Raw genomic sequence first — 18907 nt, forward strand, 5'->3', positions numbered from 1 at the left:
GGATGCCTCAACGAATGGACAAGTGGCTGTCAGATTAGGGTCTAGGTGTGAGGATAAATTTCTACCCCTGCAATTCACACTCTGGTAATAGTTTTCTCAGCGGGTAGGTGTCATTTGTTTTCAGTGGAGACTTTTCAGACTGGCGCCTCTCCATTTCTCTACCAATTAATTCCAGGAAGTGACAGAATCCCAAGTGTGATACCTATTTTTCACCCTCCATGAAGGCAGCACCACTTTGATGAAAAGCAGATGGTAACTTAGTTGACGGAAGTTAAAAAAGCAAAAGGAAAACTAAAACTGATGAAAAAAACATCCTGCAAAGTTTAAATTTCTAATTTTGACTGCAGAAGAATTTATACATTTCCCTATGTGCTTACAATTCACAATGACCGGTATGGAGACAGGTAATTACTGATAAATGCACATAAACGTTCTCTGCTGAGAATAGTAAAAGAACTTTTGATGCCACTATTTCATTACTACCTGGCTGAAGCACATATACTTTTTAGGGAAGCTGTTAAAATATCAGCTCTAGACACATATCCTCTCTTACTTACCGCTGATATTAGATTACATTCCCTACAGTATGGAAACAGGCCCTTAGACCCAACAAGCCCACACCGGCTCTCTGAAGAGAACCCACCCAGACCCATTCCTCTACGTTTACCCCTGACTAATGTATCTAAGCACTATGGGCAATTTAGCATGTCCAATTCACCTGACCTGCACATCTTTGGAATGTGGGAAGAAACCCACACAGACACAGGGAGAATGTGCAAATGCCACACAGACAGTTGCCTGAGGCAGAAATTGAACCCGAGTCTCTGGCACTGTGAGGCAGCAGTGTTAACCACTGAGCTACCGTGTTTCTTTACTTAATTCATAATTTATATTCTGATATCAGATAGTTAAGACCTTTGCCTCATTTTCCAGCTCACTCAACTGTCTAGAGTTATAGGAAAATCAGTGCTTGGGTGTGTTCATTGGCTCATGGTTCACAAGATGCAGAGAAAGTTAGGTTGTTAGGTACATGTAGCAAACTTGCATTTATGATTTAAAAATCAGAGCTTTGGAGTAGCAAAGTTCATATTTCCACCCACATTACATATTTCTTTTAGAAACTGATCTCAAAGACCTAAAATTGGTATTGATGGAGAAACAGGTTTGGCCTGCCTTGCAGCATCTCTTAAAGTAGGTTTGATGGTAGTCCCTTTCAAAATTTGAATGCTTCAAAAAAACATTCAATGGTCGAATGCGTCCAGTGCTAGTGGAGTAACATTCCTCGGTGCAATTAACCAAGTTTCAGTGCTGTCAGTTACAGTATTCATGGGAAAAGATAATTCTATATTTGTACCCTCTGTGATTTGAATGCCCTCCTGCACCCCAACCTTTTATAAACAGTCTTTATCAGCTGTTGCATGTTGCTAAAGGCAGATTCAAAAATATTGCGTAAAGCCTTTTGCTCCTATTTTAAGTTTCATCTGAAAGTGATCCAATTAGCTACCAATGTTTGGATTCCAAATATATTTATTTAATTGACTAGGTCAAAGATAGCAAATGTCACCAATGTTAGGTTAGTTTATTAAATACATTTTTAGCAAATTCCTGAATGAATTGTATCTTTAATATGCTGACTTATGCTACATTGTCTAAATCTGAAAATGTTTAGCAATAATCATGTAAAATAGCCTTTAATCTAACAAATTAAGTATAAAATATGTTTTGGTGAGCCTTGAACTCTTTTGAACCTGCTGACAATTAATTACTTGTATAGATTATGCGAAAACATCTACAAAACTTTGGAGAGGATGTTGGTATGCATGAATAAGCATTTTCACAAACTGCCCTCACTTTGGTAACATTTTAACCAAGCATTATTAACTGGCTACTCAACAGCTGAAACCACAGTTACCACTCTCAGACCAGTGCCTATAGTCCAAATGATTTATAACTATGCCATAAAAGGCAGTTATTTTATTACATAAAATAAAATGATTTATGGGAATGTTTGAAATTTACTTACTTTGCTCAATAATCCCAGTGATTTTTTTTCTCTAGTTGTGCATATCCTAATAGCTTAGAGACATTGTGACAAGGCTTCCAAATATAACATTTCAGCAGCTAACGGATAGTCTATTAAAATGGGCATACTGATTGCAATGTGTGATCATCCTGTCCCTAACACTGCCAATGTAAGTAGAATGGTAACTTTGGACAGCTCAGGTTTATGGAAAACTAGCACCATTTAAAGATAGCCTACATTGTTTAAAGCCTTCATTGCAGCTCTTTAAGACAAGGTGTATTCTAGCTGAGGAAGATGCAGGATAACTTCATGGAAGCAGGAAATAAACTGAACTTTGCTGCAAGAGGGGAGATAGTATGTGTCAAGGTTCTTTGATGATGCATTGGACATGTTAGTTGCAGTGGAGAGAGGTGATCTATCTATAGGATACCATGAAGTCCTCCAGCCAAAATGTAAGAATACAATGGTGGTCAATTTCAGGAGTCAAGGCCTGTAACCCAGGATTCAGGGCCCCTGGAGGTTCAGTGATCTCATGCAAATTATCAGACATTGACAATGTTGTCAAATGTTATACTCCACCAATTACATCACTGCGTCATATTGTATAATGCACTGCATCCATCTCTCACCTACTAGTACTCTCTATACGAATCACAACTGATAGCTAACATTCATAACTTCACCAAACCCTCACACACTGCTGTAAGCCTCTCATCCATAACTCACAAACTGGCACTCTGCCAGCTATTCAACCTTGATTCATCATTCAAACATATTGCACCACAATCAGTGGCACACATCCCTCTCTATTGGAGGACAAATTGCTGCATAACTGAAGATAGCAGCAATCAACAAGTGGGAAAGAGACATAGGTTACCTATTTTCAATGAAGTGGAAGAAATAGAGATCACCATTATTGAAGCTACTATCGTTCAGGCACTGAGCATCAATGCGCTGAAACTATACAGGACAAGTCTGTTTCCATCTAACCCATCTTCTCATATCCTGCTTTCCCCTATTCCATGAACTCTCCTAAGTTACAAGCTGCAATTAAGCTTGAAAGTCTAAAATGCACCTTCAGCCTATTCCCCTCTTCAGTACAGCCCTACACTTGTGCCTTGCTCCTTTCTGACAACTAAGAGCTGTCATCTAGCCAGGCAATGGCAAAAGAGCAAGGGGTAGCAAAACATGAAGACAGTGACGAATAAGAAACACCAGCATTCCCTGTTATACTTGCAACTTCATGGATGTGTCTCCTCTAGTTGGGCAGGCCACATTTCTGATACAAGGTTCCCAAACAAGCTCACTAGTGTCAGTTCTGTGACCACAAGCCATTACCAGAAATAACACTTCAAGGATGTTTGTTAAGCTTCTCTGAATAATGAAGGATCCCTATTGACTCGTGGGAATCTCTTGCCCAAACTGGAAAAGGAGCAACCATGAAGATTCCTGCACCTCTCTCACAAGTGGAAGTCAAGCACAAACAGTGGGAGAACCCAAACATCCCACCAACGTGCCCATCTCTTCAAAGACTACCTGCCCCAGCTGTTGTAGGATGCACAGATCCAGCATCAGACTGTTTAGACACCTCAGAACATACAACACTGGAGTGGAAGAAAATTATTCTTCATCTGCCTAATAAGAGAGAAGGCTAGTGGGGAGTAGGACCATTGACTCTTGCAAAGTTAAGAGTTATTGAGCTATCCAGTTACACTGCTGGCATCAATAGTGCTGTATGCCACCAAGAGTTGACCTGCCCTGCATATTTACTTTATTTATCCCACCAATATGAAGTCCCGCACCATTTGCCCAATAGTGTTGGCATCAGCCATGTTTGCTATCCAGTGGCACTCATCATACCCCAAAACTGACACAAATTATGTACCAGTTTTCCAGATTTTTTTTAATCTACTGAGGTCGTTTGGGGTATCCTGGGTGAAGTTGGGTTCCAAATGTGAAATTTATGTTTTTTTAAAAACGGAAATATTCTGCAGGGCGGATTGTTATACTTGTCGACAGAGAAAGCAGTGATTGTTTCAAGGTCGGGTGACCCTTCCGTCAGAACTTGCCTTTCCAGAGAGAAGAGGAAAAAAAACACCTCCCGAAGGCGCTTCAGAGACAAACTGGCCGCCCTCATCCGACTACTTGCCGGAGCATGTGTGGGAGAGACAGAGGGCGAGGTGCGCTCTGTCAGGCTGTTAATTGAACAGGACATTTTTGGATGTGAAGCAGCGATAAAAGCCCGCTGCACTTCAGGGCTGAAGGAAAGCGGGCAACCATCAGTATTTTATATCGACACCCGAGGGCGGCCAGGTCGGTGAGTATAGACGGGCGGGCGCTCACTGAAACATGTGCAGCTTCCAGGGCTCATTTCCAGATGCGAGTGAGCCATTGGATTGTGTGCACACGGGGATCCAGCGTGTGATCCAGCCGGCCAGATCCCCAGCAACAAGGTGTTGGAAACCCGGTGCTGACACACACAAAAAAAAGCCTCTGCTTTGCCGTGTTTCCCCTCTCCCTACATCCGCGCCCCGCCCCGCCCTAGAGGGAAGGGGTTTATTTGGCGGGCTCCTTGGGCTCAGGTCTATTGTTAATGTGCATTTGGCCGCGTCTGGATGCAAATCGTGCAGGAATAACTGAATGCAATTTCTCTCTAATTTTTTTTTGGATTGCGAGACAGAGAGAATCCGGGCAGGGCTAAAAGAAATGAGAAGTTAAAGCTGAGAGGCTTGGAGGAGGAGGGGGGGGGGGGGGGGAAGAGTGTTCACACCCACCCCGAGGCTGTGACCAGGGCTGGATCCCTGTCTGTTTAATTTATCCATGTCTGGGGGGCGGGGGGAGTCATACATCCGGAAATCAGATCCCTGAGAAAACAGCAAGGAAGTTTTTTCAAAAATTAAAAAAAAACTCTGTTGCCACGTCTGGCCGCGTGGTCACAGACGGGTCTGAAAAAAATGCTCTATAAAAGGAATCCGAGAGTTTCCTTGGAGCCCGTTCTAGTGGTTTTGACAATGAAGGGTTTTGGTGCACGGCTCGACTTCTTGGGGGGAGCCAATCCTCGGAGCGGCCACGCCCCATTCCTTGCACAAATACTGGGAGCATTCATTCGTCGGCGTCTCGGCAGTTTTCCTTCTATGGGAAATGGATACTGTAGGTAGGATTCCTGGGGATATGACTGTACGCACTCAGAAATGTTGCAATTAGCTTCCCTGCGTCCCAGACCAGTATTACCAGCCGAACTGCTGACACAATTAGGTATGTCTTTGGGATTTTTAAATGAATACCTACACGTTCGAAGTAGCCTTGGACACAGAGGGAGAGAGAAATCTGGCAGATGTTGAACTATTAGGCGCTGGTTTTGCCCCCGTCTGCTTTTGAGAAGGTGACTTATTTGTGTTCGTTTGCAGTAGAACCGCAGCACAGAAAATAAAGTTTGTTAGCAATTCGTTGACCATTAATGATTCACCAGCCCTGCGAGGCAGCCCCTCGGTGTGAGCTCGAGAAATATGCACCAGCTTCTTTAAGATCTAATTTAAAAGTTGTTGTTTCTTCCCCTTTATCTCTTGTCAAGCTAAACTCAGAGCAAAATGGATTTACCTTTGTGCCTGTGGTTTGCAATTCTAAACGCATCCTGCAAAAATGTTCCGCGCCAGAACGAACCGGATTCGAAAGTAATATTTGGCACCAGTGATTCTTACGGAATGCAAGATGTAATATGTTTTCTGTATAAAATCTGTGTGAAAGTGGCAGCGGAATATGACAAAATAGGGTATCACTGAGGGGGGGGAGGGGGATATAAAACAGATTATTTACCATTTTACAGAACGTTTCTGAAAAAAGGACACGGGTGATTCGGTGTGTTTTGTTTATCTTCGATTTTAAGGGCTTTTTTTTTCTCCCCAAATACCAATGCTTGTTTAATCTGCATGCCTTTGACGTTGTGCTTGGCTCCTCGGGGACTCGGCACACACACACACAAAACGAATTCTGAACCAATTCTCCTGTCCCATTCTCAGTGTTGTGAATCTAGGAGTCTGGGATTTGCTGTCGCCTCACGTCCATCGATTTCTCACAAGTTTTATGAACTGCAGCCGAAGTCGACTCTGAATGACAGGTCAGGTGTGAGAGATGCTGTTCTTTGTTTATGTGTTGTTTGGGGAGGGGGTGCGGGGTCCAGAAAAGGTGACGAGCTGTGTTTTCCATCATCGGCCAGATGCAAAAGAAAACCCTGGAATGCAATTGTGATCTTTCCAAAGGGTCTGAGCCACACAATCGAATGGTTTTTGGTTTAAAGTTAGTGGAGGGGTTGAAGAGGGTACAGGGAACCGACCGCCGACGCCTCATTGAATCGGAGCTTTAAATGAATTTGGGATCCTTGGAAGGGGGAAGGGAGCTAAAATAATCTGAGACGTTGCAGCAAATTAAGTGCAGATATCCCTGTATATTTCCCCCTTCTCTGAATCAAACCGATTGCCGTTGTTTGTTTCTGCAGTACCTCGGTTGAGAAATGACCTTGGTGATTTCGATGAGCAGATTATGCGATCTTCCTATTGAAGAACCCTCAGATATCCCGCAATACGTCCCCAGCTGGGAAGAATCTTTCAGCAAAACCACAGTGATCTCAGACCAGACTAAATACGGAGAGCCCACAGGTCAGTCAGCAGCAGCTACCAGACAGCTGACTCGGTGGTGTTTTTCTTTCGGGTTAAGATCGTATGTATGTGGGTGCGGGTTTATTTACACTCCTAGCTGTGAATTTGCGCCAGTCAACCACAGTTTATAACAGAGGTGAGTGAGAGGGGCGAAATGGGCACAGAATGTGATTTTCAAAAGAGAAAACAGAGGTTAGCTTTCTCTGGCATCTTACAATTGCCTATTTAACATTGATGACTTATTATACATGTGAAAGGGTTTTAGTTTCTGAAGTATTAGTCTTCACAAACCTGTGTACATATTAAAAAAAACGACGACTGGACAACTATCCAATTTCAATTGCATGCTTCTGACTTACAGCACACAAACCTACAAGAATCAATTGCAAATTATTTCTGAATAAAATGGCAGATGTAGTGCCTCAATCATTAATATTTCATTTCAAACAGCACCATGCACCAAAAGCAAAATGGGCAGTGGAAGTTTGTACTGACACTGCTGACCAATCTCATTACAAATGTGATGTGTGAAAAATGAAGTTCACAATAAATCTGTGGAAAAAAAGCATCCCCAGTGGGGGCTTTTGGTTAATAATATAGTGATGGGATTCAGATCACTGAAGCTTCACCTTATGTTTATTAGAAATTTCTGCTGGCATTAAGCATTTTGCACCAGTGCCCACTGGAAAAAAGGGCAATAGTGTTGTTATGGTTGTTTTTTTTTCTTGAGCTAGTGAAATCTACTGGAGGGAGAAATCCTATTCAGAATACTATTGTACTCACTTAGTTCGATCGAATAGTTAACTGGTAAGATTGATAACTGAAGACCCATCACAGCACACCACTGTCAGAAAATACCACTAGTGTGAAGTGTTCAACACATCCACATGGAACAGATGCAAAGTTACAGGAAGCAAGGGTAATTTGGATCAGTATCTTTCCCACATTCCAGCTGTCTGGTTACAGATGTGGCTACATTCAGTGCTTTAGCAGTACTCAGTTTGGCATATTTGAACCTACAAGAACAAAGAGAGGTGACTTGTGGTACCAAGTAGCAAATGTTGTCGACTGTCAAGGTCTACCATTATATAACACCTAAGCCATATCAAACTGTGATTTCCAAAACAGTAATGACAATGGGCTGTAAAGTTTTAGCTTCAGAGGTACACTGTGGCAAAACCTGTAAGATCACCATGGCGCTAGAGGCCAGCAAATTCAACTTGGCTCTTTTTTTTTAAGTACTTTGCTCAAACAACTTCCAGATAGTACTGGGAAACTTGCAGTGTTGGCCAATTGGCAAACCTAAAATGCATCCAGAAAAACATGTTTGCTTTATTCAGTAAATCAGTATGTTTGCTGCTGTTGTTCATTGGCAAAAGTGACAATGTGAGAGGGCAACACTGTTCTGTCAAGCCTTTGGTTTTCTTAGTGTGTTAGGATTAGTGACTGCTGCCTTTTGCCATTCAAGCTCCTGCATATTATACTGTGCATTGTATGACATTCCTAAAGGGACTTCTTTTTGTACTGTATTTCATTGAGAAAATCATATACTGTAGATAACACAGAGTCATTCAGGAAAATGCATGACATGCTCAGGATCTTTTTCTTTCAGTACTACCATTGTCCAGCCCATATTTGACACTAGATGTAGGTTGGCATCAATAAACTCAGACTACATTATACAGCTGTTGCTTATGACACTCATGCACTTAGCCAGATGCGGAAGCAGAAGCTAATGCATAATTATCAAAATGGCTGTTGTTACCTTAAAGCAGATTTTCCTAATTTATTACAAGGCCTTAATTCACACATCGAAAGCCAAAATGGCAAATCCATAACACATACTCGTGTGAAAACACCTGTGTGAATTTAGTAGCATTATTAGCAATGTCGACAAAAACACTGACTCACACCTATTTCACAGCAATGACATTTATTAAAGAGGTTAACAATATCCATGAGGAAAAGATCTTTTCAAACATAGTTCTTCAAATTCTATTTACTTTCACCTTGTGTTATAAGAAATTACATATATTTTCAGCACAATATTCACGTTAATTACAAGTCGTGATTTTTTTCAATTGCATATAAGATGAATGTTGACAGGCTGACTAAACAAGGTGCTGTTTCTTGGTGTTTGCAGTTTCTTTTAACCATGTGACACCTCTATTTTCCCTCTTAAGTGAATCGTTGTGGAAAAAGGACATTTATTGGCAGTTTGTAAGATTTCAGTGGTTTCCTGTTGGCCTCAACTTCCCTCCATTATATTCTTTGAATGCTGTGCATGTGAGTCACCTACATTGGTACTGTGTTGACTCACTCGTGTCCAAGCTTCAAGTGCACTGGAAAATTCTTCAGTGAACTTCTGTGCTAACTTTCTTTATTTTGCCATCACAGAAGGCAAGCAGTCAGGAAATTTAACTTCTAATTACAACTTACAGCTGATTTAGTGATACTTCCTTCTTGACTGATCCACTTTCTGGAAGAGACTAACGTAAATTGAAAAGTAATAATATTGTGGGTAAAGCAAAAGGAGTAAATTTTCATCCAAACTTCTAGTAACCTACAGTTCTCCCAAGATTAGACCCAACAATTTCCAGGCTAAAAGAATTAATTTTTTGTAATTAAGTCAAAGTATTTATTATTGTGCATTTCAAGCGCTCCCAAATGTCTAAAAATGAAAATAAAATATAATTCACAATATAGTGTTCCAGGAGCTGTTGGAAATCCACGTAAACTTACAATTAGAGTTTTGTGACAATGTAATAGATTGACACCTGAAATTTCTATCGAGTGCTCCAGACTGAGATTGTCAAAAGCCCCAGAGAATAGATATATATGGTTTAAAACAGCTACTTACTCTGCATCTTGGATTTCTCTCCATCTCCTATCATTATTATGATGGGGAAATTGGGGATGTTGAGGACTTGAGAGGCTTACTAATGCAGGTCAGTTTCATGCATTATTTCATTCATATGAAAATCCACAACAATTCATTTATTATAAATTTCAAAATTCTTAATTGATAAGCCATTACCTACTATAATTAGTGGGATATTGTTTAAAATATACATATATATTCTGCATTGAATGAAAATTCTAAATTTGTAAATTGTGTTCTTGCAGTAGATTGTGGGTTTCTGTGTTTTGACTTGGAATGGAAGACTTCTATTGTTATACCTTATATGGACATTACAAACTCACGTTTCATTCCACTCCCTGTATAAACTTATCACCAACCCTGCAGCAAGATGTACAATGTATACAGAATACACTGAAATATATGATGGTCAGGAGAGAATTAAAGATTTGTGTGATATGCTTCATTCTATGCTATGGTGTCAGCTACACACAAGGTTTGACTGATCAGAAGATGTTAACTGTGGCAAATGGAATTTAATCCAGAAAAATGTGAATTGATGCACTTTGGGAGGACTAATCAGGCAAGGAGGTTGAATGATAAGATTCTGTGCAGTACAAAGGATAAGAGGGCTCGGGTTTGCATCTTCACTGATCCATGAAGACAAAAGACAGTTAGATTAGGTGATTAAGAAAGCAGATGGGATATTTGCCTTTCTTAGACAAGACATTGAATATAAATGCAAGGAAGTTATGATGGAACTGTATATAAAATATTATAGCTGAAAATGGGTTGCTGGAAAAGCACAGCAGGTCAGACAGCATCCAAGGAACAGGAGAATCGACGTTTCGGGCATAAGCCCTTCTTCAGGAATTAGGAACGTGTGTCCAGCAGGCTAAGATAAAAGGTAGGGAGGAGGGACTTGGGGGAGGGGCGTTGGAAATGCGATAGGTGGAAGGAGGTCAAGGTGAGGGTGATAGGCCGGAGTGGGGTGGGGGCGGAGAGGTCAGGAAGAAGATTGCAGGTTAGGAAGGCGGTGCTGAGTTCGAGGGATTTGACTGAGACAGGGTGGGGGGAGGGGAAATGAAGAAACTGGAGAAATCTGAGTTCATCCCTTGTGGTTGGAGGGTTCCTAGGCGGAAGATAAGGCGCTCTTCCTCCAACCGTCGTGTTGCTATGGTCTGGCGATGGAGGAGTCCAAGGACCTGCATGTCCTTGGAGGTGGCGGAAATGACGGCGGATGATACACTGTACATGTCCTCACCTACCACCCCACCAACCTCCATGTACAGCGTTTCATCCGCCTTCATTTCTGCCACCTCCAAACGGACCCCACCACCAGGGATATATTTCCCTCCCCTCCCCTATCAGCGTTCCGAAAAGACCACTCCCTCCGTGACTCCCTCGTCAGGTCCACACCCCTCACCAACCCAACCTCCACTCCCGGCACCTTCCCCTGCAACCGCAAGAAATGCAAAACTTGCGCCCACACCTCCCCCCTTACTTCCCTCCAAGGCCCCAAGGGATACTTCCATATCCGCCACAAATTCACCTGCACCTCCACACACATCATCTATTGCATCCACTGCACCCGATGTGACCTCCTGTATATTGGGGAGACAGGCCGCCTACTTGTGGAACGTTTCAGAGAACACCTCTGGGACATCCGGACCAACCAACCCAACCACCCCGTGGCTCAACACTTCAACTCCCTCTCCCACTCCACCAAGGACATGCAGGTCCTTGGACTCCTCCATCACCAGACCTTGGATGCTGCCTGACCTGCTGTGCTTTTCCAGCAACACATTTCAGCTCTGATCTCCAGCATCTGCAGTCCTCACTTTCTCCTATAAAATATTATAGCTTGGACTGGAATAATTCAGCTATGAAGAGAAACTAGAAAGACTGGAGTTGTTTCCCTCAGTGCAAAGAAAGCTGAAGAAGGGGGTTTGCAGTGTACAGAGGAGCATAGAAGGGCATCCCCTTCATTGAGGGATCAACAACAAGAAGTCACAAATGTTTACATGATGATGCGCATCTCGAACTCACTATCTAAAATATTGGTAGAGGCAGGAACCATACAACATTTAAGAAATATTTAGATTAGTACTTGAAATGCCATAGCATAGAAGGCTACAGGCCAAGTGCTGGAAAAGAATAGATTTATGCTTCATGATGAGTGTGGACATGATGGGCTGAAGGGCCTCTTCCTGTGCAGTTATAACTCTATGACTTTGAGATCTCAGCAGTTTGCAGTATACCCTGACCATCTACAAATAGCACATATGATTATCTTTGAGAATATTAATAACTCTGCATGATACCACAGAGCCATTACTCCATCAGATTCTCTATCATGTAGCAACTTGAAATAGCATTGACACCAAATGATTAATATAATTTACTATAGACAAACTCACTAACCTGCCTACTGTCAGTGAAGCTAAGGAAGCAATTTCTGTATCCAGAATTTTTTAAAAATGTGATAAGATACACAATCATAAATGCTATTGGCAATAATAAAACTGTTTGGAATGCAAAGGAAGTCACTTATCTTCTGAAAAAGTTCTACAGACTAATTTTTCAGGTTTATCCAGTTTTGATGTAATATCTCATCTGAATGTTAACTTATTTTATCCATCAGCTTTGACTGAGCTGCTGTGCATTTTCAGAATTTTCTGTTTTTATGAGTAACATAAAGCTGCTTAATCTTTTCTTCTATTGTTTACAAAATGTCCTGAATGCCTCAGTTGGAATTTATAGTTTAATAAGATGTATCCTTTGTTTTATCATGTAATTTCCATTGTCTTTTGTGAGCTTTACTGATGTGTTCAACCATAATACTGTTAATGACTCAAAGTAATGAAACAAAATTAAAATTTCCACGTGTACAAGGCACAATGCATTCCATTGTTAAGTGGAGAAATTGATTTACCATGGAATGAAAATATAACTCAGCAGCAACATAAAATCTTAAAATTTTTGCAAACTAGCACAGTTCAGGACATTGGGATGTATTGAGGAGCAAACAGATCATATGGAACAGTGAGAAATCAAATGCAAACTGCAAAGTTAGCATTTAACAGATATGCAATAATTAGTCGTGTGCTGTTGAGATAGTAAGCTGAACTATCAAACTGCTCTCTGTTATCTTGTGACTTGTGCAAGAGAAGGCACACATCAGTTTGACGTCATAACAAGACTCAGCAATTGCTGCCTTCCAATGTCCAGAGTCGAGAATCGCCCACTGACAATGGGGATGTCATAGTTATGAAGCATGGCTAACTTATGTGGTACTGTTCCAATACGAATCAACAACTTCAGGAATTCAGAAGAAAAGTAGGGTACAGAATTATGCTTTTTGACTAACAGAGTAGGCTGTTAAACAAATGAGTGGAAATTTTAGTTTTTTAAAGGATGTGCATTGAAGCAAAATGTACAGTGATTTTGATATGCATTCCCTATTTTTGCATTTGGAATCTCCGAATCATCAATACAAATAAACAAGGCCTGAAATTGAAAGATTTGCTCCCAGGATAGAATTGTTACAGGGACTGGTCAAAATAAGTAAAGACTATCAAAACGTGAAGATCTCATTTTTTTTGGTCTTTTTTTAATCGCTGAAAACCTGGGACCACTATGAATCAGGCTAACTGACTGTGAAACTTAATTTTCTGATCTGTGATCTTGCCAAATAAAATTCTGTGTCAAAGGAGATTTTTATATTATTGGTGTATTAAAATTAATATTGATCAATCACACTAGAGAAACAAGAATGAAGCATTAACTATTCAGTCCTTGCATTCCTTACATCATTCATTTTATGTGTAAAGGGGAATTTTCTGCTATCCATTCTACATTTGCATTTTACTCATTTGAATCTGTGTCTCCTTGTTTTTCTTTTGCATTTTACATAAAACATTGTGTTTATTGTTCTTTAATTTGTATGAGATGTTAGAATAGGAATTATCATCCTTTTACATGATTGTAATAGGCCCTATGGCATTATGAGAAGAAGAGCAGGGATGTTCTACCTGTGTCCTGGTTGACATATATACCTTAACCAACACCTAGGACAGATGATCATGGTTTTTATTTTATTGCTCTGTGTGGGAGCGTGCTGTGTGGAAATTGACTACCAGGATATCCCATACTAATTACAATAATGAGTACGCTTCAAAGGTATTTAATCGGTTATGCAGTGTTTTGGAATGTCCTGCAGTTATGAAAAGGGCTATATAATTTCAAGCTTTTGCTTTTGTTTCTTTAACAAGTATTGAGTACAGGAGTTGGGAGGTCATGTTGCGGCTGTACAGGACATTGGTTAGGCCACTGTTGGAATATTACATGCAATTCTGGTCTCCTTCCTATCGGAAAGATGTTGTAAAACTTGAAAGGGTTCAGAAAAGATTTACAAGGATGTTGCCAGGGTTGGAGGATTTGAGCTACAGGGAGAGGCTGAACAGGCTAGGGCTGTTTTCCCTGGAGCGTCGGAGGCTGAGGGGTGACGTTATAGAGGTTTAAAAAATTATGAGGGGCATGGATAGGGTAAATAGGCGAAGTTTTTTCCCTGGGGTGAGGGAGTCCAGAACTAGAGAGTATAGGTTTAGGGTGAGAGGGGAAAGATATAAAAGAGACCTAAGGGGCAACGTTTTCACACAGAGGGTGGTATGTGTATGGGATGAGCTGCCAGAGGATGTGGTGGAGGCTAGTACAATTGCAACATTTAAGAGGCATTTGGATGGGTATATGAATAGGAAGGGTTTGGAGGGATATGGGCCGGGTGCTGGCAGGTGGGACTAGATTGGGTTGGGATATCTGGTCAGCATGGACGGGTTGGACCGAAGGGTCTCTGTGACTCTATAAATGCATTCTAAAATACAGAAAGACAGGAGCAAAATACTGCTTTCTAGTATTTGTATCAACAAATACTATTTCTAACCCTCACTTAACAATTTCAGTGAGTTGAAGGCAATTTTGCCTCCTTTGAATCTTTGATACTTGAATAAGAATAACCAGAAAAGCCTGTCACTAATGCTTTATACGATCCTAGTGATGTTAGTAATGAAAATAAGGATCTCTGTGTCATCTGAAATGCCACTGCCACTATTAACAAGCATCTCACCGTATGATATATACAAACAGATCAGAGTTTAACAATATTGGATTCACCCCACGGGCATTAGTAAATAATCTTAAATTGCCCTCACTGACAATAGACATAATCGTCAAAGAACTTAGAAATAAAGTGCCTGTGTTTTGTCCCGCCTTAGTCTATGAAACAAAATAATTCAGTAGTGGTTGCGACTTCACATATTCTTTGGAATAATGTTAAACCAAAATATTAAAATTAAAAGGACAACTGCTATTGTTAGCAAGTGGAATGCCTAATAATTACATTTGTACTGAAATGTCACCCTGTTATTTGGCTTTTAAAATACCAGAAATAATTATGTTTGTTTTTAGCTCTGTAAACATATCACTACTGAAATTTTACATGTAATTTTTCTCTCTAACTGATATATTAATAGAACATGCAAGTAAAAAATATTCTATACATATCTGAACTTAATCAGCTGTCTTGGAATGAATCCAAGGAAATATGGGATTAACAGCATTAATTGCCAAGTCTTTTTGGATGGAGAGAAATTAAAACTTTTTAATAGATGAGGAAGTATTTAAAACATATGTAATTGCTATATTTGATTTGTTTCTACAGAATCACCTTGCAAAGGAATCTCAAATTTTCTAACAACGTCCAAGATAGCATACTTCAAACGGAAATATGTGGAAGATGAAGATCTTCATCCACCTGCCCACACCTGCTGCCAAAGAGTAAATTACACAAATTTGTTAGAATTGCCTTTTAACTTAACTTCTGACGGTATTAGTTTAGATCTACCTTCAATTTTCCCTTATTTCCTTCCCACAATGCCCACTGAAATTTGAGTCTGGACATATGTTGCATCATGCTAAAATATCACACAGTTACCTGCTTTAAAAATAATCAGAGTACTTGCGTTTGTTCTTATTATGTGTATATCAATATTGAAATTTCATGTGTGCTTTTGTCCCTTCAATCAAGATGTAAGTGGTAAAAAAATCATTGTCATCTGAACATTTCAACATTCTTGGAATTACCCAAGGAAACAGGACATATTTGAGTCCAAATTTAATCTATTCAATTTAGCAATTGTCTTCACCACTCCCCTTAGCTCTCCATTTTTTCGGGAAGCCAATCATGTGAGAATAGACCATGATGTGAGAATATACCATTTATTGAAGGAGAGTTTACATAGTTGCTTTCTATTATGCTTCTTTCTAATGTTCTAAAACCTGATCAGACACCATTTAGGTCAAATGGAAACAGTACTTGAGGTGGGCACATTGGTTGCCAAGAGGACATTGTTTTGGGAAGTGGAGGGATGATTTTGGGCCTGATAACCTACCTTATGCTGAAAGCCTATTCACAGAAGCAAAATCAAATGTAACCTTTAACTATATTTTGCAATCTTCCTTTCCACCCACTGTTGTACAAAGATGTTGTATTATAATTTATTTAGATATCCATAATTGGTTGATGCTGAATTCATGTTTGAATCCAATTAGTGACATAAACTCATCTAATAAGGAAGACATAGAAGTTAGAGTAAACTCAGCTGATTCAGCGCTGATGCATTAGAGACAAAAATATTTGCAATATTTTTTGCCTAATTTCTTTCTTTCTTTGTTTAGGCACGGACCTTGGCTGTTCCTGAGGATCGCGCCCACATACTTCGTTTATCACTGGAAAAGTTAAGGTTTATTGAAGATCCTGAAGTATTTCTGCGGCGTTCCGTGCTGATCAACAATTTACTGAAACGGATTCGAGGGGAAATGCAGAATGACTGGTATTTGTCTGCCTGTTCATTCGGGGAAACACCACCTCATGATTGGTTCGGATCACAGGAATCAACCTATAGGAAGCGACTGCGGATTGCCAAAGAGTATGACAGCAGCCTGCATGATTGTTGTTTTTACCAAGACTGTGGTAATCAATATTCAATGATACCTTTCTCTGTTTATAATGGAGAGGGAGCTCCCTCTTCCCTGCCTAGCTGTTCTCGTCAGAGTATGGACTGTTCTGAAGTGTATGGAGCCCATAATGCACATCCCCGGATTGAGGTGGCAACCAGTGCAGTATCTGATGTATATGAGAACATTGGAAAGTTGTATGATAAGGAAATCAATGAGGAAGATCAACAGCAAAAAGAAAGTAGCACAGTGAAACATACTTCCAGTGAAAAGGCTATCCCCCTTGTGTGCAGTGATAAGGTGGTTGATTGTAATGCAACTGGCTTGAAAATTGATGGGATGGTTCCAGCTGAATCTCCATTAGATTCTGACATATTAAAGCAACACGTAGATGATCATAAACTACGTTGTGTAAAGGAAACAAAATTGGAATCATCTTGTTTTGTGATGGCAGGGTCCAACAAATTAACGAGTATAGCAAAAAGCACATGCCGGGTTAGTGACACGTATTAGCATAAGTGCCCATGACAGAAGCTGCAGTTCAATCTTTATCATCATGCTGATGCACTTTATGCTATTATGGAGACATGATCCTGAAGAAAAAAATAATCGCAGAAGAAAATAAACTTACATATTTTGGGTTTGTTTACTCAGATTGTCTATGACATCATGTTGAGAGTTTATGTAATAGGCTGTTGTCTATACTAAAATTAAGAAAAATATGATCTAAGGTGCCTTAAATTTGTTATGACAGTGTTAAAAAGTTTGCAGGACAATACAAGTCATCTGTTGGGTTAAGCTGTATGAAGTTTTATACTATTTTCTTACATTTTAGCTTGCCACAGAATGTAAAATCCAATCCATTCAAAGCAAACATTTTTGACTTTATTTTAAAATTCACACTTTGATAAATGTTATGTATAATTTAAATCTATTCTATGGATAATATTCTCCTGTAGTCCAACAATGGAGTGATCATTCCCAGTAGCAAGCTGCTTGAGTATTTCCATAGCAACAGATAGACTTGCAGAGAATGAATTTTGTTTTGTAAGGTCTGAGAATTGTTGGCTGACTTTGTTTCAACTACATTCCTTTTAATTGTGATGCTCTAGTCAACTTCTGAACTCAGAAATTAATATTTTTTAAAGCTAGTTTCCTGCTATTTGCTGAAAATCCCAATCCATTATAATGACGTAGCCATCAATGATGACAGTAGCATGATGTCTTGGTTGTAGAGATCTTCAGTTGTAACTGGATATTAAAACTGTGGGAGCAATACCTAGTACATCAGGGGAATGGAAAATGCTCTCCATAAAACACTTGCATTCAGAATGATCGTATCCTTCATTTTTAAGGCATTTAAGCTTTTTTATTGTGACAGTGGGCAACATTTATGTTTCCAATGCAAATTGTACATGCTTTTTTTAACAATCAAAAAAAAGGGGGTCCTTTTCCACGTGGTATGATAAATTGGTACATATTAGTGTTTTACAGTAAAGTGTGATTTACGTGTAAAATATTTATTAAACATTAGAACATCTTACACAGGCTGATTAGTTTGAAATGAATTGTTCTTGGGGAAAAATGGAATACTAAGTTGGTAGCTTACAAGAAAGAATGGAAAATTATTAAGACAATCAGGTTTGCTGTTGGCCAAGTTTATGCATTAAGAAAGAGCACGATTGTTTCTTGGTAACAAATATACTTGAACAAAAGAGGAAGTACTTGCATTTATTCCTGACATAAACATTTTAAAAAAAATATCCCAAAACAACATTCTGGGTGAAAACAATTCAGTAGGACCTGTGACTCTGGGTGGAATCTTACAGGGCCCGGTGAAATTTGTGGCAGAATTGCATAAGACATCCAGCAAGGCCTATCTCAACATCAGTAGCAGCTTGCTGCATCTAATATGAATTTGTTGAGGAGCAAGGCAAGTTTCTCACAAGGCAGTGGTGAGTTGCCTATTAAAGGTGATTATAGCTTTTTAAATGCCTCTGTAATGTCTCAACTCACATCATTAATGTTCAGATTCCTATCTTACCAAGCAGCTGAACAGTGACAATTCTTAACAGAAATGTCAGAGCAGGTATTTGGCGAATTCAGGTTGCCACTGGCTGTGAGGAACCTCCATGCACCAAGCTGCATCTCCGGGTTCTATCCATGAACACTGACCAGACACACTGCATGTCCAACATTTGCCAGTCCTTCATAGTCCTCGTTTCACTTCTTTGTTCCACTTGCAGAATGTTTAGCAAGCACACACCCCAATTGCTTTGAAAAGCTACTGCAAGGACATTGCCTGCAGGGACAAGAACCCAGCTCACTGGTTGAACCAGGCAGCACTTGTAGGACTGT

General features: G+C 40.0%; 1 protein-coding gene across 5 annotated transcripts; it reads left to right on the forward strand.

The window, feature by feature from the left end:
- Positions 1 to 4163: 4163 nt before the first annotated feature.
- sertad4 (SERTA domain containing 4) lies at positions 4164 to 18098 on the forward strand. Of its 5 annotated transcripts, none has more exons than XM_043695738.2 (5): positions 4164 to 4340; positions 6040 to 6137; positions 6516 to 6675; positions 15255 to 15370; positions 16271 to 18098. In XM_043695738.2, exons 3-5 carry the CDS (start codon positions 6531 to 6533, stop codon positions 17060 to 17062), a joined length of 1053 nt encoding a protein of 350 aa, XP_043551673.1. In that variant the 5' UTR covers positions 4164 to 4340; positions 6040 to 6137; positions 6516 to 6530; the 3' UTR covers positions 17063 to 18098. The 5 variants fall into 5 exon arrangements, with proteins under 5 accessions (XP_043551673.1, XP_087847432.1, XP_043551674.1 ...); XM_087991306.1 differs by having other exon boundaries at positions 4164 to 4336; XM_043695739.2 differs by lacking the exon at positions 4164 to 4340 and adding an exon at positions 5043 to 5177.
- The last annotated feature ends 809 nt before the right edge of the window (positions 18099 to 18907 follow it).

The sequence above is a fragment of the Chiloscyllium plagiosum genome, unplaced genomic scaffold, assembly GCF_037043375.1.
Source record: "Chiloscyllium plagiosum isolate Xiang-an unplaced genomic scaffold, Cpla_swu_hap1 HiC_scaffold_10, whole genome shotgun sequence".
In the NCBI taxonomy this organism is placed as follows: Eukaryota; Metazoa; Chordata; class Chondrichthyes; order Orectolobiformes; family Hemiscylliidae; genus Chiloscyllium; species Chiloscyllium plagiosum.